At 40.2% G+C, this 25,286-nt stretch overlaps 2 protein-coding genes across 4 annotated transcripts in view; one reads left to right on the plus strand and one right to left on the minus strand.

Moving 5' to 3' along the window:
* Positions 1–3,676: 3,676 nt before the first annotated feature.
* On the plus strand, positions 3,677–19,283 carry FAM118A (family with sequence similarity 118 member A). 3 transcript variants are annotated; one of them, XM_063355035.1, is made up of 8 exons: positions 3,677–3,748; positions 7,583–7,638; positions 8,884–9,136; positions 10,420–10,641; positions 11,255–11,383; positions 12,131–12,416; positions 15,008–15,040; positions 16,491–19,283. In XM_063355035.1, the coding sequence occupies exons 2-8, from the start codon at positions 7,592–7,594 to the stop codon at positions 16,589–16,591; spliced, it is 1,071 nt and encodes a 356-aa protein (XP_063211105.1). In that variant the 5' UTR covers positions 3,677–3,748; positions 7,583–7,591; the 3' UTR covers positions 16,592–19,283. The 3 variants fall into 3 exon arrangements, with proteins under 3 accessions (XP_063211105.1, XP_063211096.1, XP_063211087.1); XM_063355026.1 differs by lacking the exon at positions 3,677–3,748 and adding an exon at positions 4,482–4,614 and having other exon boundaries at positions 16,491–19,282; XM_063355017.1 differs by lacking the exon at positions 3,677–3,748 and adding an exon at positions 4,979–5,056 and having other exon boundaries at positions 16,491–19,282.
* Positions 19,284–19,449: 166 nt separating this feature from the next.
* SMC1B (structural maintenance of chromosomes 1B) overlaps positions 19,450–25,286 on the minus strand; it is a 37,253-nt gene continuing 31,416 nt past the window's right edge. Inside the window, exons 22-25 of the mRNA XM_063322596.1 lie at positions 24,923–25,074; positions 24,603–24,672; positions 20,842–20,952; positions 19,450–20,569 (exon numbers count right to left, since the gene is read on the minus strand). Coding sequence (XP_063178666.1) covers positions 20,459–20,569; positions 20,842–20,952; positions 24,603–24,672; positions 24,923–25,074 — 444 coding nt within the window. The 3' untranslated portion in view covers positions 19,450–20,458. The remainder of the gene's footprint in view (positions 20,570–20,841; positions 20,953–24,602; positions 24,673–24,922; positions 25,075–25,286) is intronic.

Genomic DNA, 25,286 nt, shown 5'->3' on the forward strand with positions numbered 1-25,286 from the left:
CTAAATGACTTTTCTCCCTTTCGCACTGCTTTACGCCTTACTGTTCAGAACAGAAAGCGGCCTTGCGACAGAGCTCCTTTGTTTTTTTTATCAGAAAGGTGCAAAAGATGACCTATTTAATCAAAGGACATTGTCAGTTACACTCCTTAGTTTTTCAAAGCAAACTCAAACATTCAGACTTTGTTATAAACAGTTCAAACTAAATTCAAGGTCAGAAAGACTGCAGCTAACAGAGCTCATTTCCCCCATCATTTACCCTTTTCAATATATATTTTTTCCACATATGACTATACTGAAACGACTACACTCTCACTGATGCTAATGTTACTGAACTCTAGAAAACAGGTTTTAATTGTAGGAATTTGTTTATTATTAATTCAATAACTATTAATTTAATAATTATTAATTATTGGATTAATTTATTATTGGGGGGGGGGGGAAAGCCACGGTACATGGATTGAACAGATTGTCTTTAATCCTAAAAGGGAGCATACTATAAAATTATATACTGGCATTTTGTCCTGTATTCAGTGTAGAGTCAAATCTGTTATTAAAGCCTTTTGCTATTAAAGCTTATACTGCTATTCAAAAGTGACCTCAAAAAAACTTCCCAAGAAGCTGTAGTTTATCATCTCTTCCCCATCTCCTTAAAAGCATAGGCCAGCAGCAGCAAGTTGTACACGTGGAGTAATACTGACTGTGATCCAGACAGCGTGAGAGAGGTAGCTGCAAGGTAATGCAGAACTTGCACATAGTTCTGCTCTGTTAAGTAAAAGAAGTCGACTGTAGGGAGACCTTCTTGGTATCTGTCACTAAAGACATGCTTGTCACTTCTAAAAATGAGCTCAGTTACATACAGAATTCTTTTACAGATCATGTAACTCCGCAGGGCTTATACATGTACAGTGCTGGAAGTAAAATTAAAAGGTTGCCTTTGAAAGTTGATCTCTATACTCAATCATAGGTAAACTCTAAGTGAACTGACACCGGCTTTTGAAAACATACTTTGAATTTCTGATACTATCTTTCTTCTTCAAAGCATTTCATACACTATTCTGCTTGCAAAGATGACAAACTAGTAAGATCCAGTCAGCTCTGAGGTAGAAAAAAGTAATCATCTATCAGGGAGTAACTAGCAGTTCCATTGTGCGTGTAGAAGGAATTTTATCTCAATCAACAGGGGCAAATTGGCTTCCTGCTACGAAAAATATTAAGACGTGAATTAGTTGGTGTCTTAAAGATACTTTTCAGCAAGCTCAATAAACTTTCATTATGAGTTTTACCTGCTTTCTTCCAAACCAGCAGGTTCTGAGATAACATAAACTAAGATTTACTTTACTATAATTTATTAAACAGCAAGATGTCAAAAGTAAATCAACATTACATCTCGGTGCATAAAAACACAGCTGAATAATCGGACGCATTGCCTCTTCCAGCCAAAACCAACCAGCTGCATTTCTTATCTTGCTTACCTCACCTCGAGTAACATTTCCAAAGTCTGCAAGAAAGCCCAAAATAAGCAACTGAATTACCATATTGTTTGGTACACTTGGATAAACATACGAATTTACCATAATATAAGAGATAAATCTTAGGTTGAATCAAGTGCTAAGCTTCTGTAGTTATTTTATTTAAAGTGTGTGTTTTACCTCTCAGAGTTTCTCGATTGTAGCAACAGTACTTGCCTGCCTTTGTTGCTTCTTGAAACTCCTTCTTATTTCAAAGCTTACAGATTTCAACACATTTCAGCATCCTCTTCTCACTGTGACTTTTGCTACTGAACTTTACGCCAATGTTTTTGTAATGGTGTGTGCTTGTCTCTGTCACATACATTTTGAATAATAACAAGGAAATACAATGGAAAATAATACCTCATGTTACCTTTTGTTGTACATTTGGAAAGTATACTAACCCTCCTTTTGAATGTATTTTATATGCTTACTTTTGTACCATATTGGATTGTAAAGTATTGATATTCTTTGTCCTTAGTGAGTTTCCTAACCCCTTGCAAAAGAATCCAGAGTTTATGTAATTTATTATTGTTGTGAGGACCATTGGGGTTTTTAAATAATAGTTATTGTAGTCTAAGGATATAAAAGGAGCAAGACTTACAGGAAAAGATAATAACATTTATCAGATTAATTGATTCAGACTGAAAAATGGAAAAGCTTTCAAGGGCCTTTCTTCACAAATATTTCCTCTCATACTACTTTTCAAATTAATGTGAAACAAAGAAGAATATTAGGTATTGCAAATCTACAGGATGGGTCTGACCTTGAGTCCCAAGCTCAGGAAAATATTTAGCAAGCCTTTGTGACTCATATCTACAGCTGACAAAATATTCTAAGATATTCAGCAAATCATTTAGTAATACATTCCAACGTTATTACAAAGCAGTGTCAAATGGCATTCCAAGCTGGATTTCCCACATAGTGATTGGGGTTTAGGGAGCAGACTATCACCTGCTTCTTTTAAAACACAAGATCTTTGACCTTCAGGGTTACTGAACCCTAAATATCAGCACGATAAAATACCTTGCTGACTGACTGGCAGGAGCGAGGCGTGAAAGGCAAAGAGCTAGAAGCGCTGCAGAGCTTCTCTAACTCAACCAAACTCCAGTTTTCAGGTGAGACTGTAGTTACACTCTTTTTACAGATGACTGAGGGGGGATCTTATCAACGCTTATAAATACTTAAAGGGTGGGTGTCAGGAGGATGGGGCCAGGCTCTTTTCAGTGGTGCCCGGAGACAGGACAAGAGGTAATGGGCACAAACTTGGACATAGGAAGTTCCACCAAAACATGAGGAGGAACTTCTTTACTTTGAGGGTGGCAGAGCACTGGGCGTGTTCCTGTGTAACCTGCTCTAGGTGACCCTGCTCTGGCAGGGGGGTTGCACTAGATGATCTCCAGAGGTCCCTTCCAACCCCTACCATTCTGTGATTCTCCCTTCCTCTTCTCTCTGATCCTCCATCTTCCTTATCACAACGAGCGTGATTCTCCAAATGCCTGTTAAGTCTTTCTAGGGACACTGCAATGTAGTAATATAATAAAATGACAAAGTGAGAAGTGATGTCTGGGGAATACTACATGGGCAGTTTACAAGGACACAATGTTCTTATGCAAATTGAAAGTTAGTGAAGTCAGTGCAGTCAGCACAACTACTCTTTGCCAAAAGTAACACCGGATATGGAGTAGAAACAGTGGGTTTATGTTTCGTCTGCAAAACTGGCCACCCTTACCAAGAATCTTCCTAAAACTATGCCAGAATATTAATACAACATTGACATTTAGCAAACAAAAGGGAATGTTCAGAGCTGTCATATAGGTGTGCTAATCCTGTGAATTCTGACTGACTAGAGGTGATTGACTATAGAAACAAAGAAAGCCTTTTTAAGACCCATGTTTGGGAAGCTTATGCCAATAAGTACTTCAGGTCTTCAAAAGCCTGTAAAATGGTACCATGAGCACCACTGGACTCCAGTTTTGAAAACTTCAGTTAAGAAATCTAAATCAGAGAATGACCCATTTTCCACGCAGTCGTGCAACTGGACTGTGGGGGTACAGCTGAGCAGCGAGTACCCTCAGGCACCATCAGCTGCCTTTACCACCTGACTCCCTGGTTCTCACGCAGGGCCGCCTCCTCTCCTCAGGTCACCTCATTGGACTCACGGTGGCCTTCCAGAGAGAGCTGGGCGCTGCTGTTAAAGAGCGTGGTGGAACTGAGCCAAGTATTGTGCATCAAATGAGGTAAATACGCCATGGTGAAGGAACTTTGAGTTTTTAGGCTTTGGCTTTAAGAGATTGAAAACAAGAAAGAAAGGGAAAGGAAAGAAAGGGAAAGGAAAGAAAGGGAAAGGAAAGAAAGGGAAAGGAAAGAAAGGGAAAGGAAAGAAAGGGAAAGGAAAGAAAGGGAAAGGAAAGAAAGGGAAAGGAAAGAAAGGGAAAGGAAAGAAAGGGAAAGGAAAGAAAGGGAAAGGAAAGAAAGGGAAAGGAAAGAAAGGGAAAGGAAAGAAAGGGAAAGGAAAGAAAGGGAAAGGAAAGAAAGGGAAAGGAAAGAAAGGGAAAGGAAAGAAAGGGAAAGGAAAGAAAGGGAAAGGAAAGAAAGGGAAAGGGAAAGGAAAGAAGGAAAGAAAGGGAAAAGAGGGAAGGAGGGAAAGGGGAAAGGAAAGGCGAAGAAAAGAAAGGCAAAGAAAAGAAAGGCGAAGAAAGAAGAAAAGAAAGAAAAGCACGACAGGAAAGAAAGGAAGAAAGCGAGAAGAGAAGAGGAGAAGAAGACAGAGGAAAGGAAAGAAAGACGAAAAGTACATCAAAGCAAAGCAGCGTGCGGGGCGGCGGAGCGCTCTGGCTGTCGGCTTTCCCAGGCGAGCGGGGCTGCGGTGCCGCCCCTGCCGGCCCCCCGTGCCACCTGCCGTTAGCTCATCACATCAGCCTTGTGCCTAATTATGCCTCGGTCGACTCGGGCGGTCAAGCCCAGCCTCCAGGAGCGCCGCGGGAGGTGACGCCGCCACCTCTCTTCGCTGTTCTCTCGTTGCTGGCGTTTTGCTTTCTCCTCACCCCGATACCGCCCGTCTTCGGTACTTCTGCCGCCTGTAAGCTTTCACAGCGCCAACCCCGTGAGTCTTCACCGCTTCCTTTTCTCCTGTGGCTGAGAGTCGAGTCTTCCCATTTCTCGCAGACTGCTCATTTGTATTTTTGCCTGGAAAGAGTTTCAAGGCACTTTCAGGGCTGCCCGAGCGCTGCCCATCTCCCTTTTAAGCAAGGCGTAGGAGCCCGCCACCGCCCGGCTGGCCGGGGGTGCGTGTGGGGGAGTTGCGGGTCCCTTCCCCTCAGCTGCCGCTCCGCCACCGCCCCGGGCTCTGCCTGAAGCTGCTGCCGCCTTCCGAGCGCCCACCACGGGAACCGCCGGCCCCCGGCCCACCGGGAACCGTTCTCGGGCGGAACCTTTCTCTCTCGGCGGCTGTTTCCCAGCCGGCGGGGACAGCGGGGAGGGGACGGCCCTGCCGGCGAGGGCGGCGGCTGCTGCCCGGGGAGCCGGCGCCGGCAGCGATGCCGGGGGTAAGCGGTTCCTCTTCTCTCGCAGGTCGCCGGGTAACCCCGGTTCCGTTACCGGAGGGAGACGGGGAATGCGGCTCGGCAGAAACCACTGCCCTGCCCAGCCCAGCCCGGTTTATTCCAGAGGGAATCGGCGGGCCCGTGGGTTGGGGTAGGGGGAAGAGGCTTCGCTTTGCCCGGTGTTTCCTTTGTGTTGAACGTTTTAGGCTGTTTTCATATATTAAACTGCCAAGAGAAATAGTTTGGTTCAGTCAAGCCGTTGACTTGAAGTTTCATTCGGAGAATAGAGCTCTTATGTCATGGGTAGATCCTGGAATAAAATACTGGAATACCAGGTTGGAAGGGACCGCAGGGATCATCATCCAGACTTTCTTGGCAAAAGCTTGGTCTAGACAAGATGGCCCAGCAGCCTGTCCATCTGAATCTTAAATGTGTTGGGGAATTCAGCTCTTCCCTGGGGAGATTATTCCAATGGCTGATTGTTCTAATTGTGAAAAATTTTCCTCTTGTGTCCAATTGGAATCTCCCCAGGAGTAACTTGTACCCATTACCTGTCGCCTATTCCATGTGACTCCTTGTAAAAAGGGAGTCTCCATCTTCTTTGTAGCCACCCTCTAAGTACTGGAGTGTGGTGGTAAGGTCTCACCGAAGCCGCCTTTTCTCAAGGCTGAACAAACTCAATGCTTTTAGCTCTTTCTTTCTTGAACAGGAAGAAAATATGAAATTAGATTTTCTTCTGATGAACCCTCCTTGTGTTTGGAGTAAAGACCCAGCTCCCATTCAGCGTTTTCAGGCATATCTGGATAATAGGGGGGGTTCAGTTTCCAAGCTGCCATCAGGAAAGGATGTTGAAAAGCAACTGCGTGTGCCTTTGGTTATTCCAGCGTGTCTTTTTAAAAGTAAAACAGTGTTGAATGCAGGTGACCAGGTCCTCTGTTTTTCTAGGTATGCTCATTGAAAAAGTGTTTGTTACGTCTAATAAGAGAATATTCAAGACTAGTCGCAATTACTCAGTACTGAAAGGCGCGCAGAAATTTGAACTTTCTCATTTGCGCTCATTTAGTTGTTATGGGTTGCTGATAATTGCTGCCACATTTGCACAGCTTCTACTTCCAGGAAGCAAATTTAAGGGATAAAAGGAAACAATGAGGTCTAAAATGTTGGTAGTGACAGCATCCTGTGGTGAGATGCTTATTTTTATTAATTTTGGTAAGTTACTAATGTAATTATTAAAGCTTTCTTGGGGATTCTTTCCCAAGTGCTTCACTGGGTGGGGTTGTAAAATAATACAGTCTTTTTCAGAATAAATAAGTTGGACTTCCATCACGTGTTGTTTTTGCATTGTGAACTCAACTTTTCCGGATATAGAGGAATCTTGTTCTCTAGATTTTCGAGTGTTTTGCTCTAGATAGATTATTGTTCTGAATTTTGAACGTGCTAACATTCGTCAAATGATAGTGTAGCATCTTTGTAGGATACTGTCAGTGAAGGAAGGGAGCGTGGAGAAAATAAATATTACAACAAGAAAAGATTTTTCTACTTGAAAAGATGTCCTGGGTGCATTTGCAGAAGAGATCTGTGTGTTTTCCTCAGAAATGCTGATGAGGGTAGGGGTTTTTTGGTTTTTGTTCTTTTCATTGGGTTTTTATGGGCTTTGTTTCTTTTTTTTTTTTTTTTTTTTCAGTTAAATGATCTCCAAACTTAGGCCTCGTTTCCAAAATAGCTTCCAGCATGTGAACCTGAGAGCTGGCAAGTAGCCTTATGAGCCATAGGGTCTGGCAGGATGCTTATTTGAGGGATTAAGGTCTGCGGTCTGCAGTCTTCACAACCACAAACTGAGATGTGTTTCAAAGCCAAACAAAAAATACATCCTTACAAAAGCAAAACCAAGAATTAATGTAATGAAACTTGGGGATTTCTAAGTGACGATATTGTAGCCAAGTTCTTTTGCCAAGGTGCAGCCCTTTTATGCTTTAGACATAAGACAATACAGACGATGCAGAGATAAGTTTGTTTTTTTAAAATACTTGCTGAGAAAACCAAAATCTTTTATGTTATATGGTCTGGTAGAGTAGCCAGGTGGCTAGCAGGGGGCCTCCCATGATCATTATGTGTTGCAGAAGTCTGGTTTCCACAAACTTGATTGAATCAACTGATTTTTATGAAAAAAATAACTTCAAGAAATGCATTCCTTTACTTGAAATGAATTAATGTTTTAGTGGGTATGATAAATTTTATCTTGAATTTGACACAAGTGTTTTTCAGCTGCTTGAATAGCCATATCTCCGTTAGCTTCAAAACATCAATCGACTGAGCTTAAATGGAGCTGTGGTAGGCTTACATGCTCATACTTTGTCAGCCTTGTTTATGTCAGTGCGTTGCTGAACTGGGGTGTGACATACAGTGTCTTGATTTTAAAATACTTGGTAAGAATGAATAGAAAGTGCTAATAGTGATACATCTGGTTTTAATTTTGGCCTTTTTTAAGGCAGAAGCATTAAGAATTATTTTACTTTTCATTTTACTTAGGGCTCAGAGATGGATTCGTCAGAACGATCAACAATTAGAAGTGAACAGAAATCCAGGTAATTTGTGTTGCAAAGGTTATACAAAACTCTCTCCATGAAAATGTGAAAACACAGCGGAAATCCATAACTGAAAATTGGATATGAGAACAACATCATGCTTGAAAACTTGAAATGATCCCAGAAACTAGTTTCTCCACTGACTGAGTGCTTCATACTCAGTTAAGCCGTTCGTGAGGAAAAATAATATCCTTGCTGAGAGGAAACAATTTGTGCTGAATGTAGCATGAAGGCATGGGGATTATCAGCAACATATTCTTTGTAGGCTTTAGCTAGCAACCTTATCTACACGTTTATTAATTGTTTTGTCTGTGGCTGTTTCAAGTTAAACGTTATAGTTTTAGCTAGGTAGTTTCAGAAGACTGTGAAATAAGAGGTGTTTAAACATCCGTATTACCAGGTTACCAGGAATTAAAAATCGGTAAAGGTAGGTTTGAAAGTCAAGGGAATTCTAAGGTTCTGTATTACTGAAATCCTTGTTTGCATACAGTGATTTAGCTGTGTGCTTTAAATGTGTTTTCACTTTTTTTGCAAAGTAATCACAAAAGCCAGACTTTCTCTACAGTTTCTTGTGCTGGCTCGCGCAGTGAATACTGACATAGAACCAAATACGCCTTTGAGAGTAATCTGTGGTTAGTAACATCTGAATAGTGAACTAGATGAACTCTTGATCTGAACAAGCATGACTGTTCTTTTGTTCATCTATCCTAAAGTAAGAATAAATGAGAATAAAAGATACTACTTTTTACCAGAAAAACAAAAATTTGTTTCTTTGAAATATTGTCACTTGTCCCTTTGAAATAGTTCTACTTACTTTCTGTCAGACATGTAGTAAGTAGATCATTGGACAGTCCTTTGACTACTTTTTTTTCAAAAATTCATTTGAAATGGTGTTTGGCTAGCCCAATGGAGTGAAAATTGGTAATTGTCAATTTGGATCTCAGAGGCATTAGGCCTTAGTGATTTGAAGTTGTTGCCATTTTTTGGCTTAAATTATTTATGTATGAATTATACTTGTCTAAAATGACAAAAAGACTTAAAGTACGTTTTCGGTTTGGGGAAGGCTGTGAACTGCTGCTATTCCCTTCTTCTGCATAGAAATGGAGAACTCGGTTCTTTTTGGTTGGTTGGTATTTTCCACAAGCATTAATAGTTCGTATGGACTTCTTGAGTCACCCATGAGATCTTCAGACAAGTTAGAAAATGCACTGTAAAAACCGAAGATTTTTGTTTTCTGTTTTAAAGAAAATTCTTAAAAAGTCTAGTAAGAAAGCAGCCACAGGACCTGCTTCTTGTAATTGGAACCGGGGTAAGTGCTGCAGTAGCACCAGGAATCCCAGCGCTGTGCTCCTGGAGAAGCTGCATTGAGGCTGTAATTGAAGCAGCTGAACAGCTGGAGGTGCTTCATCCGGGAGATGTTGCTGAATTTCGCAAAAAAGTAATCAAAGATAGAGACCTGCTGGTGGTTGCACATGATCTCATCAGGAAAATGTCACCAGTGAGTATGTTTATAACTTACATTGATTTCTAAAGTTATTATATACTTTTGTTATAAACAAAAATTCTTTTCACCTTTCTAAAACTTGATTTTTTTCTGGTAAAAATTGAAATTTTGGTGGTAATCATACAGTAGACTGTACATTTTGGAGCGGCTAAAAAATCCTTGGTTTTTAGCGTAAGTAAGCATTTGTTGTAATTAATGCAAGCCAGAGTCCTGACTATTAAATATTTGCCATAACGTTTCTTGGAACTGAAAGAGGAGTTTATAGCTCTGCTGTCTAAAGCTAGAGATACCTTGAAAATACGGGTAGACCTTGACCCTGCTGATAGCCTCGGATCACCCAGACTTCGTCACCCCTGCAGCTCAGGCTTCACTGAAGACAGTCCGTACGTTTCTCAGCCGTTCATCTTAGGTTCCAGAGATTTTCAGATTGTGCTAATAGGTTGCCAAGTCTTCTAGTTGAAATAATTAGGGCGACATACGTACCGTTGAGTTGTAGGATGCATTGAGTGTTTCGCAACGTGCGGTGAGCTTCTCTACAGGCAAAGTGTAATAACAACCTCTCTCTTTTAAGAGGAGTCTGCGTGTATGGTTAGGCTTTGTAGCAGATTTAATGATTAATACATTTTTCTCAACCGGCAAGAAAAAAAAACCACAACACCACCAGAAAACCCCACCACCTCTCCTAAACCCCACCCTTATTCCAGACTCTGAATCCAGGGAATGATAATTTTAGTACGCTAACTGATTTTCAAAGCAGGAAAAGCATACTGAGAAAGGTGAAGTTTCCACGTAGTTAGGCCAGTAACCATATTGGGCTTATAAACAGACATTTGTTCTGTGTGTGATACAATTTATTGAATAGGAAGCCTGTATATTTTATAGAATCCTTACGTGTTCCTGTCAGTCTCAGTAGATACTCTGGGCAAAGGCAGCCTGCGCTTTTAGGAAAGCGTTCCTTCCTGTTCGTTTAGAAGTGACGAGTGAGGATTTAACTGTAGCAAAATAGTTTTGTTTTATTGTACCTGTATTACAAGCTTCCTTGAGAAAACCAGGCTAGTATTTTGAGCTAGATTAAGTGGAGGCAGGAGCGCCTGAATAATTTGGGATTGGTTTTGATGGTTTTGTACATTCAGAGCCTTATGCTTTGTATACTATGTAAGCCCTCTCTTAAAGAAATGCTGCGGCATTGAGTAGACAAATGATACGGGTTTTCTGTTGGAGGCAGTTATAATGGTGCACATCGTTCTTACGAAATGTTCATCTTTTTCTTTCTTCAGCGTACTGGGGACACGAAGCCCAACTTCTTCCAGGATTGCTTAATGGAGGTGTTTGATAATTTAGAACAGCACATTCAGAATCCTGTTGTTCTGCAGTCAATCCTGAGGCTCATGGAGAGAGGCACGATGGTTCTGACTACAAACTATGATAATTTACTTGAAATATTTGGTCAGCAACAGGGTAAACCTATGGAATCTTTAGACTTGAAAGATAAGGATAAGGTATGACAAGAGCAGTAAAATTTTTAGAGTTGTTAGAGAAGGCAGCTCATAAGCTTCATTGAAAGATGTTTTCCTGTTTAAAGAGTGTCAAGGCTAAAGCTTCTTAATTGGTAAAGCATGTCTATAAGCTAACAGCAGATGCACAGACATTTATTTTACTTGTCTCTTTATTCTGAATAATCTGCTAACAGTTACCGAACAGAATTTCAGTGACGTTATTTATTAACCACTTCCCCCCTACTCTCTGGAAAAAACCCACAAACTTATTTGACTTTTGTGAAGTAATTGTTAGAATCACAAATGTGATTTCACCTAGCTGGTTGTTAATTTGCTGGTCACGTCTTTCCTGTCAGCGTTGCTGGAACTTGCTACCTTGTTTAGACCAAAAAGCCAGAGGTATCTTCAGTATCAGCAATCACCTCTGTATTATAATTTAAAGTAAGCTGTGTAATTAGTAATTAAAATTATCTCTTGCTGCAGAAAAGTGCAAAAGAAGTTATTTCTACTGTAAGTGGGTTTATAAATTAGGACAGCTGTATATTTTTGCAGAATTTCCGTTATTGTAGTATATTATAGTATAACAAAAGAATGTAACTTGCATGATTGGCTTTAGGTTCTTCAGTGGGCAAGAGGCCATATAAAATATGGAGTTCTTCATATTCACGGCTTATATACGGATCCCTGTGGAATGGTGCTAGATCCCTCGGGATATAAAGATGTTACTCAAGATCCTGAAGTCATGGTTTGTGTGATCTTTAAAATTTTTACTATGTTTTGCCGAACTATTTTATTGTAATCACTGTATACACATTACCTGGGGCCGGGGTTTTGTCAGATCATATAGATGAAATACTTGGGGCCCAGAAGAATGGCAGCATTATTCAGAAAGCCAGCTGTGTCGCTAGGGCAGGGTGTGCTCTTGCATAGTGCTTCTTCGTAAATCACAATCAAAACCCTCCGCTGTATCTCATGGTTTTAGAGATCTTTGTATTTATTTCATGAGAGAACATTAGCCCCAAAATACCAGACGCAAGAACGAGGATTCATCACCGTCTGATTGCTTGGATTCATCTTTTAGGGGCTTAAGCTGTTACTAGCTCTGGATCCTGGACTTAATGTCATATCTTAGGTATTTTAAGAAGTCAAATATTTAGTCAAGAATATTAACTTTCCCTATTTACAGATTGACCTAACGGGAGTCTAATATTCTGTCACCATAATCTTTCAATTTAAAGTTTCCTTACTGGAAGTATTTACACGTGTACTTCATTTTGTATGGTAACTTTGATTTTTGAATACAAAATTTTTTGTAGAAACAGTGCTTCTGAAATGTCAGTTTGTGCTGATCCTAAAACATATACTTAATTCAGTTCAATAGTGGTGTCTGCTCTGCTTCTCCTTTTAAGTCTGACGTATTTTGAAAGTTCTTACCTTGGTCTTTTGACTACTGAAGTAAACGTAGCTCTTTTGTGTTTCTGTTTCTTAACAGGAAGTTCTCCAAAACTTGTATCGAACCAAGTCTTTTTTGTTTTTGGGCTGTGGAGAGACTCTGCGAGATCAGATATTCCAAGCGCTTTTTCTTTATACTCTAAAGAATAAAGTGGATTTAGAACATTATATGTTGGTGCTTAAAGAAAACGAAGACCACTTTTTTAAGCTCCAGGCAGATATGCTGCTTCACGGAATAAAAGTCGTATCCTACGGGGACTGCTTTAAACAATTCCCAGAGTATGTAGAAGATCTGACTGCTCAAATCTGCAAGCAGAGAAGTCCAGGTAATGTATCCTCTTTTAATGTTAATGTAACGTTAATTCTCAATTTGTCTTTTTGTTAGCATTTGTTTAAGAGATTTACTTTGTGTATCTTTTGGCGTGAACTACTCCAGTATATTGAGTATTACATTATATGAAATATGACACGTCAGCAAAAGAGACTAAAAGAACTGAAGGAACTACTTGGTGGGATAAGCTGCTTGAGCCACAGTATGTGATTAAGCATATCACGGGAAATTAAATCAGTACACCCAATAGCGCTTGGCTTCACACATTTAGGGCTAACGGGGAGAAAACCTGAGTGTGAGGATACTGTTTTGTGACAATAAAATAGAAGAGGTTGTGGAATAATACCCCATTTGTGACAGTGAATGGCATTCCGTAGAGGCATTTAATGCTAAAATTGAAAACAACTCAGTACCTTTGCTGACGGTTAACAGTTCTGCATCAACAGGGAGCTAAATTTTTGCTAACTAGGGCCATTCATCTACTTTCCCTCCCCGCTCTCTTCCAGCCTGTTGTCTCTCAACTCATAACATTCCTTAGCTGTAACAATGAAGAGCCTTTAATACAAAACCAGGGAAAAACAACTGTATGTTGAAGGAAAGAAATTTCTTTCATGTTTTCCAAACAAGGACAGTTCTAGTATGGCTTATCCAGAGAACTGAAACTAGAGTAAATGACCTTGGGAAGAATACTGTTTCACAGCTCTTCTATTTACAAACTCTCTTTTAAAAGATAGCAGGAATTTGTTAAAAGGGTTGTATGAAAGAAATGAGAAAGGCAGGCCCTGATCCTGATAGGGGACTTCAGCCACCCGGACAATCTGCTGGAAAAGCAGCATAGCAAACTGCAAGCAGTCCAGGAAACTACTGGAGTGCATTGAGGACAACTTCCTGGTACAGGTGATGGAGAGCTTGGCCAGAGAAGACGCACTGCTGGATCTGTTGCTCACTATCAGAGAGGTCAAGATTGGAGGTAGCCTGGGCTGCAGCAATCGGGCCCTGGTAGAATTTTCAATCTACAGATGAGGTTGCTGAGCCACTATCCATCATATTTGAAAAGTCGTGGCAGACTGGGGAAGTTCCCAGTGACTGGAGAAGCAGAAACGTAACCCCCATTTTTAAAAAGGGAAAAAATGAAGACTTGGGGAGCTACAGGCTGGTCAGTCTCACCTCTGTGCCCAGCAAGATCATGGCGCAGATCCCCCTGGAAACTATGCTGAGCCATGTGGAAAACAGAGGTGATGGGTGACAGCCAACATGATTTCATGAACGGCAAATTGTGTGTGACAAATTTGGTGGCCTTCTGCAATGGGGTTACGGCATTGGTGGGTAAGGGAAGGGCGACTGATGTCATCTACCTGGACTTGTGCAAAGCATTTGATACTGTGCCACACAACGTCCTTGTCTCTAAAAGGGAGAGACGTGGATTTGACAGGTGGACCACTTGGTGGGTAGGGAACTGGCTGGATGGTCGCACTCAAAGAGTTGCAGTCAACAGCTCGATGTCCAGCTGGAGACCAGTAAGCAGTGTCCCTCAGGGGTCTGTATTGGGACCAGTATTATTTAACGTCTTTGATGAGGACATGGACAGTGGGCTCAAGTGCACCCTCAGCAAATTTGTGGATGACACCAAGCTGAGTGGTGCAGTTGATACTCTAGAGGGAAGGGATGCCATCCAGAGGGACCTTGATGGGCTTGAGAGGTGGGCCTGTGTGAACCTCATGAAGTTCAACCAGGCCAAGTGCAAGATCCTGCACCTGGGTCGGGGCAATCCCAAACATGGATGCATGGGCAGAGAATGGATTGAGAGCAGCCCTGAGGAGGACTTGGGTGTACTGGTGGGTGAAAACCTGAACATGAGCCAGCAATGTGCACTAGCAGCCCAGAAAGCCAGTGTATACTGGGCTGGATCAAAAGAATTGTGGCCAGCAGGTTGAGTGAGGCGATTCTCCCCCTCTACTCTGCTCTCATGAGACCCCACCTGGAGTACTGTGTCCAGCTCTGGAGTCCTTGGCACAGGAAAGATGTGGACCTAGTGGAGCAGGTCCAGAGGAGGGCCATGAAGGTGATCAGAGGGCTGGAGCACCTCTGCTATGAAGACAGGCTGAGAGAGTTGGGGTTCTTCAGCCTGGAGAAGAGAAGGCTCTGGGAGACCTTACAGCAGCCTTCTAGTACCTGAAGGGGGCCTACAGGAAGGATGGGGAGGGACTCTTTATCACGAAGTGGAGCGACAGGGTGAGGGGTAATGGTTTTAAACTGAAAGAGGGGAGATTTAGATTAGATATCAGGAAGAAATTCTTTACTGTGAGGGTGGTGAGGCACTGGAACAGGTTGCCCAGGGAAGCTGTGGATGCCCCATCCCTGGAAGTGTTCAAGGCCAGGCTGGATGGGGCTTTGAGCAGCCTGGTCTAGTGGGAGGTGTCCCTGCCTATGGCAGGGGGGTTGGAACTGGATGATCTTCAAGGTCCCTTCCAACCCGAACCATTCTGTGATTCTAGATACAACCTTGCTGTTTTGGGATGTTGCATAAAAGTATAAAAACTTTTCGGTTGCTAACTTGTGCTGTTGCTGTCTCTTATGCTTCTCTAGATGCTGATCGAGTGGACAGCACAACACCGTTGGGTACGTGATGTTCTTATTTTCCAAGAAAGTTCCATAATCTGTCAGAGGGATAAAAATGAGTCTCTGATTTACAAAGTAATTAAATTACGATTGTGCAGCACTCTCATTTAGATCTGAGTCTGCTTAACAGATTCTCTTTTTACCCTCTTATTTTCTTTCCACGTATTAGCAGATAACTGCTGGCTTTCAGCTGTCAATAAAATGACAGAATGGAAAAGCTCCAGAAAATGTGTATTAAAAATTATGATGTTGATCAGAGTATTCTAAGATAGTATTAACATCCATGAGGTTTTGGCTTAAATTTCCAAACATATGTTTGGCTATTTCGAATGCCTTTGTTAAGAAGGTATAGAAGACTGAATCTGAAGCTGATGCGTGTAGTACTGAAGGGGAATTTTTGGCTGAGTGTTGTTCAGGTATCTTTGTGACACTTCTGTGAATAAGCAGAGCAATAATACATTCCAATTTATGGTATAAAATAGCAAAACTTCCCTTTGAAACAACATTTCAGTTTAAAATGATTACACTTCTAAGATATTTGTGCTACTGCTGCAAACGATGTCAAAATTGTATAAAAGTATCACTTCATTATTGCTTATAAGGGTCTTTGGCATTGCAGGAGATTTAAAACCCCCACTTTTTCACAACTGAAAGGTACACAGGGTCCAAGATACTTCTTGGCAGGTGTAAAGGCAGAGATTACTTTTGTAATTCCAACTAGGTTTTAAGCTGATCTGTCTTTCAGGTGAGTTCATAAATCCCTTTTTCAGTAAAGTACAATCAGGCATCAGTGGAGAAGAAACTAAAAACACGAGCACAAGTTATTCCAGTTCCACTTAACGTAAAGTTCCTTTACTAACTTATTAGCACCTTCCTTGCAAGTAATTTTAGCACCCATTTACTTGTATTTCGGAATACATAGCAAGTAAAGAAAAAAAAAAGAGAATTGTTCCTTAGCACAGATTTGTATAACACCATCTAGATATTAAGTGATGGATGTCCAGATTTTGAAGGCATTTCCCTTCTGTTCATTTTCACTGTCCAGCTGTGCTGTTTATACTTTCAAGAGTAGCTCACACCAAGATTTTTTTTTCCTCTGAATAAGGAATCCAGACTTTTAAAAAAGCTTCTCACCTGTGAAGTCCACAGGCGTTATCACATAAAATCAAGAATTATTTTCTTCAAAAGGCAGCTGTATAATTAGCTGCTTCCTGTTTTACATGTCAGTACCAGAGCTCAGCGTTGGGAAACAGCTCAAGATCACTGAACTGGCACAGACTTTCAGTAGCATTAGTGTTACAATTCAGAATCCAAACACAAGATCCTCGGTGGACCAGTACTGCGTTTATTTTAATATTTGGTGCTTGTAATAAAAAGTATATAAAGCACATGTATGTAGCAACATTGAAATATTTCTTTTTTTTTTTTCTCCACTCCTCTTCCTCTGCAGGAACTTCATGTGTGGACTGTGCTAAAAGGAAGTTAGGAGAAAATGGCACTGACTCCCCTAAGAGACCCAAGCAGTCAGACAATGGTATACCCACTATTTAATGAAAAAAACCCAAAACCAACGACAAAAAAAACCAACCCAGAAGCTTCTTAACAGTAGGTGGAAGGTTTTGAGCTGAGCATTTCCAAGGTTTTAAGTGGAAGAAAAATTGTGCACCTTAGCCTTTTCTCTTCTAGAGCTGTAAATGTGTAACGTATGTAAAGCTTGAGAGTTGTTCTAGTCACCTCCAAGCACTTCCACCCTACTGAAACTGTATCTGCAGGGTCATTTAGAAGCAGGCGCAACTTTTCTCTGCCTCTGCATCGAGCCACTTGGAGCGAGCTCCTTACCAAGGTGAAGCCACAACAGAGGTAATGTTTGAATCTGTCAGAAATGACTCTTGGCAGACCTACGACTGTCTGGTAGTTGCCTTCGAAAGCAAGGGGTTTCTATTATTTTCTCATCAACTGAACTGCGGTTGGGCTGCTGGAGGTTGAACTCTTCAGGGGTCTGTCAGCACAAGGCTGCTTGCAAGCTGTTAGGAACAGGAATTGTTGTTGCACATTTATATAACCCGCATAGGATAACCTGCCTATTTTACACTTTTAGCACGAGGATTTGTTTTCATTTGTCAGCCTGTTAAGGCATGAGATCACGTGGGGAGAAAAGGATGTAACACTAATGTATCAGCAAGGATATACCATACATACGTGGGGGCTTAGTGACTTCTTTGTAGCTTATTTCTATGGAAATGTTTTAAATATTGTTGTTTAAATCAGAGTATGCTGCCAGTTATCTCAGAAAGCAGATAATGGATACTCTTAGTGCAGCAGAATTAAAACCAGTTAGTATCTAATTATGTATCTGCAGACAATTTCTAGTGTCTGACTTCATTTGAACTACTCAAATGATTGAGCTTAAGCACTGCATTAACTGTTTTTTTTTTTCTGAGGTGCTGTTACTTCACCTACCACTGAATTGTCTCAGCACTAAAATGACGTAATTCCCGGTCCAGTCGATAACACTGGTAATCCGCAGTTTTCCTGTCAGCTGCCTCTCACTTCAGTGGCTGCAGGAGAGCACCTTCAGGACCATTCTTTGTTCTGATACTGGCACATTTGTATCTGGCAGATCCTGGAGGGTTGCTTCAGTCAGGTTTCTCTGCTTATGCTTTGATTTGTTAGGCCTTCTGAGGTCACGTCATGCTATAATGAGGTTTTACAGGGAGTGGAAGTGATGGGTCCATCAGCTGACCTTTCTGTCTGAGTTGTGGTACCTCAGCTCTTTACTCCCACGTCACAAAATCTTTCCTGACTAACAGCTGCTGAGATGGGTTGAGTTTTTGTGGTGTGGAAGTCTTTTGTCCCAGTTCTGAAGTAGGTAAAGATCTGGAGACTTTGCCTAGAAAAGCAATCTTAAACAATGCATGTGCACTCGCTCTTGTTTCTTCTCCCCTAGAAGGAAACACCCAGTCATCTTTAATGATTGACAGTCTGGAAACCATACTTGGGCTTTAGTAACTGATATAACTGCTAAGGACCTCAAATATCAGCTCTCAAGGTTTCAGCTGTGTGTTTTAAAAGATAAAAAAATCAAAACCAAACCCAGCCTGAACACAGACCATACCTACCCTCTCCCTTTCAGAGACCATATTTATGCATACGTCACTCTTGAAAATTAAGTCTTTTAACATCATGTATAGCATTATCTCTAAGACTCTAACCCCTAAAATTTGCTTCTTTAGTCAGCATGAATGGGCTGTTTTGAAAAGTGATCAGTCATGCTATTTTGGATGCTAATGAATCAGCTTAGAACACTTAAATTGCTGCCTCGAGCTGCAGCAAAATTAATCAGCTATTTCATCACCCTGATTACTGCAATTATTTAAGCCAACTCTAAAAGCATGTAACTCCTTATCTTGTGCCTGAAGTCAGACCTACATTAGGAAATTGCATCCCCTCCCTTTGGTAAGGGTCAACCGAGCATTGGCGATTCTTTCGTTTTGTAGACAGACACTGCTGAACTGCAACTTCAGCCTCCCCTGACTCAAATGCCATTTATTTCTATCCTGAAAAGCAGACGAGTTAAGTAAGGGATTATTTTAATTTCTAATGTACACAATAAGAAGGTAGAAATGCCTGGCTTTGGTTTTGCATCTGTCCCCACCCCGAAATCAAAGAATATATTTTATCCATCTTAGGGATGGGACTGTCTTGCAGCTTCCTCAGGGTTTAATGTACCGTCAAAAAGGACAGAACCTGAAACTTGTCTGTTCTATTTATCTGTTAAGTGAAGAAGTAACTCATTTAAGGCCCTGTTCAAATTATTACCCGAGTACCGTGAAAGAATTAACCACACAAATTGACATGTTAAATGATGTTTGCAGATTCTACTGTAGATGGCTTTTTCTACTTCATTCATTTTTTTAAAAGGGGAGTAAGATATTTACTGAAAACAAACTTGTTGACCATTTATTATCCTGTTTTGCTCAAGCTGTGTAATTAAGTTGATGGGACATCTCTGATGATGGCATGCACTCTTTTAATAAAATATTTAAAACCAAATAGACCATTCTTCTATAGTAGCTAAAATATGTAGCTTTTACCATTCTTCAGACTGTTCGATTCTTTACTGTATTTTTTTATTTCAACCAACTGTTCCTAGCAAGTGGTTGAAAAAACCAAAACAAACCAAAACAAGACCTCTGTATTTGCAATACACAGGCTGCTCTTCTGTTTATCCTTCACACTCTCTAAGTATTTCCACATCTGCCAATGGATTATGAATTAATAGACTGATGCTAATTCATGACTTACAACCAGAGTAAATAATTTTATTAAATAAAGCGGGGCAGCAACATGTTTGATAAACATCTGTCTTACAGTATAAGCGGACACAATTATGTTGTTGAAGTGTTTGTACGTCATGCCTTCTTATACAGTAACCCAACATGTCCAGGCATCATCAGTTGTGTGCAACAAGCACAGTATTAGCAACACAAGGTAGATGTGGATGAAAGGAAAGAAAATCTAATCATTATGAACAACCATAAACCAAATAAAGCTCTTCAGTATACACCAAGGTGAAACGTAAGCCAGGTGAAGCGATTCAAGCCCTCCCAGTCTTCTGTAACCAACTCTGTTAACTTTGCTGCTTAGATGAAGCACGGCCATTAAAGTAAATGACTTTCCTGAGACAGCTACGTAACAATCTCAACTGCAAACAAAGACACTGTTTTCTACGGCTGCTACCTGTTGTGTTCTTACCACCTTTCTGTGGGGTAAAATACCTCAAAGGTGAATTTTTTTCCAGGTTACATCACACCTATAGAGATAGACCATGAGCTTTTGTAAATTTAACTAGTATTTTCATAAGGTTGCAGTGTAAGATGGAAGTCTTACTGGGTGTCACAAGAGTTACATAAGATAGTGGGCAGACTCTAATCTCTTGTTTTAAAACCCAGGAAATAATCTCATCTGAAGGCAAACAGATGCAGCTGCAACACAAAAGAGAGGGACTGTAAAGGTCTTGACCAGTGGTAGCACTCATTTTAGCAGTGCACTAGCGATATGGCTAAACACATTACCTTTCCTAAGAAAAGCAAGAGGCTTATTCTTTGTAATAGTGTGCTTATGTGAACTTGTAATGCTTTATCTTAAGGCAAAAAGCTCCCAAAACATTTGAAGAGAAAGCTTTGCATACCTGAATGTACACGCTTCAGTCACAACCGCTGGTCATCTCTTACTTGTTAACAAAGCTGTATCAATGAATAACAGTTACTTCCTTCAGTATTTTAGAAAACTGCTTTGTTTGAAAGGTAAACGTTTCTCTATCAACCTCTAACAGCCACATTCAAACTCAGAATTTGTAACAGTCAGCTTTATACCCGGTTCTTGCTGTCGTCACCTGGCCCCAAAATCATCCATGCTTTATTCTGAAGCCGAACTGCGTTTGTGCTTCTCTGTTCTTTCCTGCTCATCGATGTCTGGATACTGAGTAAGATCCAAAGTCAGAACTCGACTGAACATCATGTCATCGTGCTGAGAAGAGGAAGGAGCATACAATTTCAAACATTTCTGTTACTTGAAATAAGTGTTTCATAAATGACTATGAGGTACAATAATGAGCTTGAGTTACCAAACTGATCTTTTCATCAAGCTAGTACCCGCACTTATTTCTGAACACAAAAGTAATTCAAACCCAGCAACACAACTATGTACATGATTCACCCTCATAATACTTAAGGTGTAAATCAGTACCTCAACAAAACCCAGTGTGTATTATTTAACAAAATTCGGTAATTAATTGTTACCTCTGGACACACTCCAATCAATGCGTCTGCTCTGCAATAAAGCTCTTCCTTTAGAGAAATAACTATCATTTGAAACCGCTCATGTGCCTGTTCTCTAATGAAACTTGATACCTTTGGAAAGAAGCCAAATATTTCAGCGAGTTAGTTCTGGCAGACTTAAACCATGCTATAGTTAGGGAATGAGGAGGAAAGACCTGAACTACGTTAGCTGCAGAATTCAGTTATGAAATAAGCAGGACAAAGTGAGAAATAAAACCCTCTTAAGACATACTTTGCATGTTCTTAAGACAACCCCCTCAGATTTGCTGCTTTTAGAAAAATGTGTAAGAAAATAATCGTTCACTCCAATGAATAATGTTTATATAAAAAGGCCAGTGCCAATGAAAAATGTTTTACTTAATGTAACTGCAAAGGAAGGTGGAAATTCCTGAGTAAGGAAAAAAAGTGTGAAAAGGTTGTTACTGGCTGTATACTAAGAGCTTAAGTACATACTAGTTCACTGCAGACAGCAACAATTTTTTCAATGATCAGCAAAATAAGGGTACAAATATTAAGTTATAAATTGGTGACTGAATAAGGCAGTATCCCACAATATAAATTAAATGCTGAATAAAAGAAAACCAGTACATTTTTAATTAGACTTTTGTCTGCACAGTTATATCTACATGATATGGAAGTAATTTTTTAATGGAAGAACTGCCTTGAGTGAGTTACATAATTCACATTCATTTTACAATATAATTACAACTACATTATTGGAGATCTGCTTTAGTAAATCCTCGAACGGAAAGAATGGAAGGAAAAAGACTTAGTTTAAGCATAAAACCTGGATAGCAGTGAGTACTAGCAACATAAATTTTTCCATAGATCATTTTTGCTCACTTGCAATATTTAATTCCCCTGTCTGAAGGTTTTGGTGCTTTCCAATAACAACTGCATCTCACAGATAAGGAAAGAGATAAGAAAGACCCCAGGAGCAGGGAAACGTGAAGGGCATTGTACTTGCAGATCATTGCAATTTTGCCTTTGCTCTTTCTGCAATTTAAAACACTTTTCACACATGCTTCAAAAACAACCTAACTCTCCTTTTAACAACACCTAGATAGACAATGAAGGCAGTTAAAGGGATTTTCTAGGAAACCACTATTTTATCACCCTCTTCCTGCATTACATAGGCAGCTGCCGTCCAAGCATGTTACACATCCCAGCCTGTGTCACAGGTTGCCTGCTTCATGTTGCTTATGTGAGAAGAGCAGCCCTTTTAGTAATCCTGCCCCAACCCCCCCACACTGCATCTTGTCTTTTTCCTGCCTGCTGCTCCTGTGACTTTAGAAGGACAGGAAGCCCAAAGGGATTGTTCTGGATGGGGGCTATGCAGGTGGGATGCCCCAGCCCGACAGGAGACGGGCATCTCGAGCCTTGAAGGTTACAAAACGGGTAGAAACCCTATTCAACTTCAAAGCATGAAGCTCAGCATAACTTTCCAGACAGATTAGATGAGCCCCAAAGACTCAACTCAAGGCTTAACTGCCTACTAAGGCAATTTCAGGGTTAACCCTAATGTGTAATATAATTCAAGTTTAATAGCTCTTGGGACACAAAATGGCATTTATGGATGCGATTTTTATAGGATACATCAGACCAGAACTTGAAATACTGAAACTTTCTGCATTAATGTTCTTTATTTTTGTGAATATGCATCTTAAAACCACACATTATTATTGCTGATGCGTCAAAACAAAATATGATACTTTCAAACTGCAAAAATACTACCAATTGAAGGTTATAAGCCTAGGAACCATTTGGCTAACAACTGTTGATATGACCATCTTTTGTCAGCTAAGAATATGATTTTCCTCTGAAGAAAAGTAAAACAGATTTGAAATTGAGAAACAGCTGCATAAAAGAAAAGTCAGCTATTTTTTTTTATAGTGTTCTGAAGAAGAATGGTGCTTAGCATATTTTTAGGTATAAAGTGGACATCTCTTCTGCCAGATATGTCAGAATGAGCCTACTCTGAAAGGCAAACTGCCTCATTACTGTGTCTCTCATCAGCCGTGTTAATGCATCATTTGTAGTCTCTATGGAAAGTTGGCAACATACTGGAAATCATGAACTTCATGGAATGTGTACATCATTAATGACTGGTGCATCTGTAACTGCAACAGGAACTTATGTGGATAAACAAAAGTCATCCAGGAAGTGACCTGCAATTTTGTTAAGCATGAACTGGGACCCCTGCCCTGCTCCAGACAGAACCGTGGAGAAATTTTACATTTCTATCCAGAAGACAACCTCAGAAGTCTGCAGAGATAGGAAGTACTAATCACCAATAGACTGCAGCTTTGATGAAAAGCAAAAATGTGAAACTTAGCATTAAATAGTGTAATAGAGGACAAGACAGTAAACCTGAAGGCAGCCTGTGTAACTCTAAGATACAACGAATCAGAGCCATTCTAACTCCAGAATTAACATCCAGAAAACACCATACTGGTATTTAGCCAGAATACCTGATCCTCAACTGTTACATCAACTCATAGTGGTCCTGAGTGAAAGACTAATAACTAGAAAAGTATCCTGTTAGGAAGTGATCACCTGACACGTAATATTGTTTCTAATCGTGTCACTGGGAGCCAAATCCTAAAGCTCGCTTAGTTATTTTCATTATAGTCCCATTACTTCTAATCTGGTGCTGCTGAAACACACTGAACTGAGTTAAAACAAACTCAGGGCGTATCATCTGCTCGGAAATATTGGATGATGGGTATATCCTTCATGGACTTGTATCCCAAGGAATACTTAAGGAACTCAGGTTCAGGAAAATACTTCTCAAAAATGTTATGCAGAGTCAGCAATCTCTGAGAAGGAATTCTATCTGGCAGTCACAAGGAGTGGAATTTCCCCAGCTCTCTATTATAGAAGTACCCTCCAAGCAAACTCTGGTGTACTTGATACATCACAGTTAACTCCATTAGGAGAGGGAAGAAAAAAAAAAAAGAAAGAAATAGTTTGGTGTTTATAAAACTGCTTTTGTTTAAGCTCTACCAAGACTGACGTCACTATTAATGCAAGTAGAAATACAGCTTTGAAGATCTTTCTGATTCCTCTCCTACATACAATCTTGTTGTATTGAGTCTCCTCCTCCCAGAGGCTGACATCTACAGTTGGCAATCTTTACTGTTTGTATTCTATCATAAATTTTTGTTACAGTAAGTAGTTATTAGCAAAAAATGGAAAGAGAAATTGAGAGGAGGACAGGAAGCTATTTTAATCAAGCAAGAATTCATGTGACTAAAATGATGGGAGTGATAGCCTTTAATTGGTGTTAATGTAAAAATATTTAGTAGGCCAACTATATAAAATAAATACTCCAGTGACAGAAGGACACTCCTTCCTGCTTCTTAGAGGTAAGGGAACTCAAAGGCATTAAAAATTCCAACCAAACAAACCCAACCAGCAATTCACCAGTGGCCTTCGTCTCAAATTGTACCATGCGTAGTCATGCGGCATACGTTCACACTCATGACCTATTTTTCTCAGCTTCACAGTTCAGGGACTGATTAAAACACACTTAGATTCATGAATTTAAAGATCTCATACAACCATTATCTCAGTCATAAACCAAATGTATTTTTAAAACAGGTTAAGACAGTGTAATCAATCTCTTTATCCCAACAACCTGTAATGAAAAGTAGCCATCCTTCTACAAAAGGTATCACTGTATTGTTGATAAAAGGATAAGGTGAAAGGGACCAACTTACTTTATCAATATTTGTGTTATCCAGGGCAGCATCTATCTCATCTAAAATAAAAAAAGGTGCTGGCCGAAAACTGTAGAAAACAAGACAGTATTTGCATTTAGATGCAAAAAAATGTTAATAAACATTCTAATTACTTTAGAGATTCACTAACTCCATCACAAAATTTTTATGAAAGGTAATGACAGTTAAAGAGTAAGGACTTTAGTAATGTTTCAACACTCCATTAGCAGATTTTTTTAAACATGCTTTTACGTGCAACACTGTGTATCTTCCTGCCACTTACTCAGCTGCATACTCAGATAATCCCGTATTTCTTTTACCTGTGTATAGCAAACACAAGAGCCAGAGCTGCCACAGATTTTTCACCTCCTGACAAACTGTCCATTGGCATAAAGCGTTTTCCTGGCACCACGCAGTTAAAGCCAATGCCTTCCAGATATGGCTCCTCAGGATTTTCAGGACTAAGGAATGCCTGGAAATGCACACATTTCACTATTAATAGTGACATTTACAAAATTAATAAGATGAATACTTTTTAGTTTTAAATACTGACTAAGCTAGTGTTGAAACTGCTAAGTTAGCTTCATTTGTAGGAAACACCTGTTCATCTATACTATAAAATTTCCCAGTGAATACGTCTTTGTTAATTAGCCTCCTAGCTCATGGTTTGTTAACAAAACCATT

This window comes from Chroicocephalus ridibundus, chromosome 1 (assembly GCF_963924245.1).
Source record: "Chroicocephalus ridibundus chromosome 1, bChrRid1.1, whole genome shotgun sequence".
In the NCBI taxonomy this organism is placed as follows: domain Eukaryota; kingdom Metazoa; phylum Chordata; class Aves; order Charadriiformes; family Laridae; genus Chroicocephalus; species Chroicocephalus ridibundus.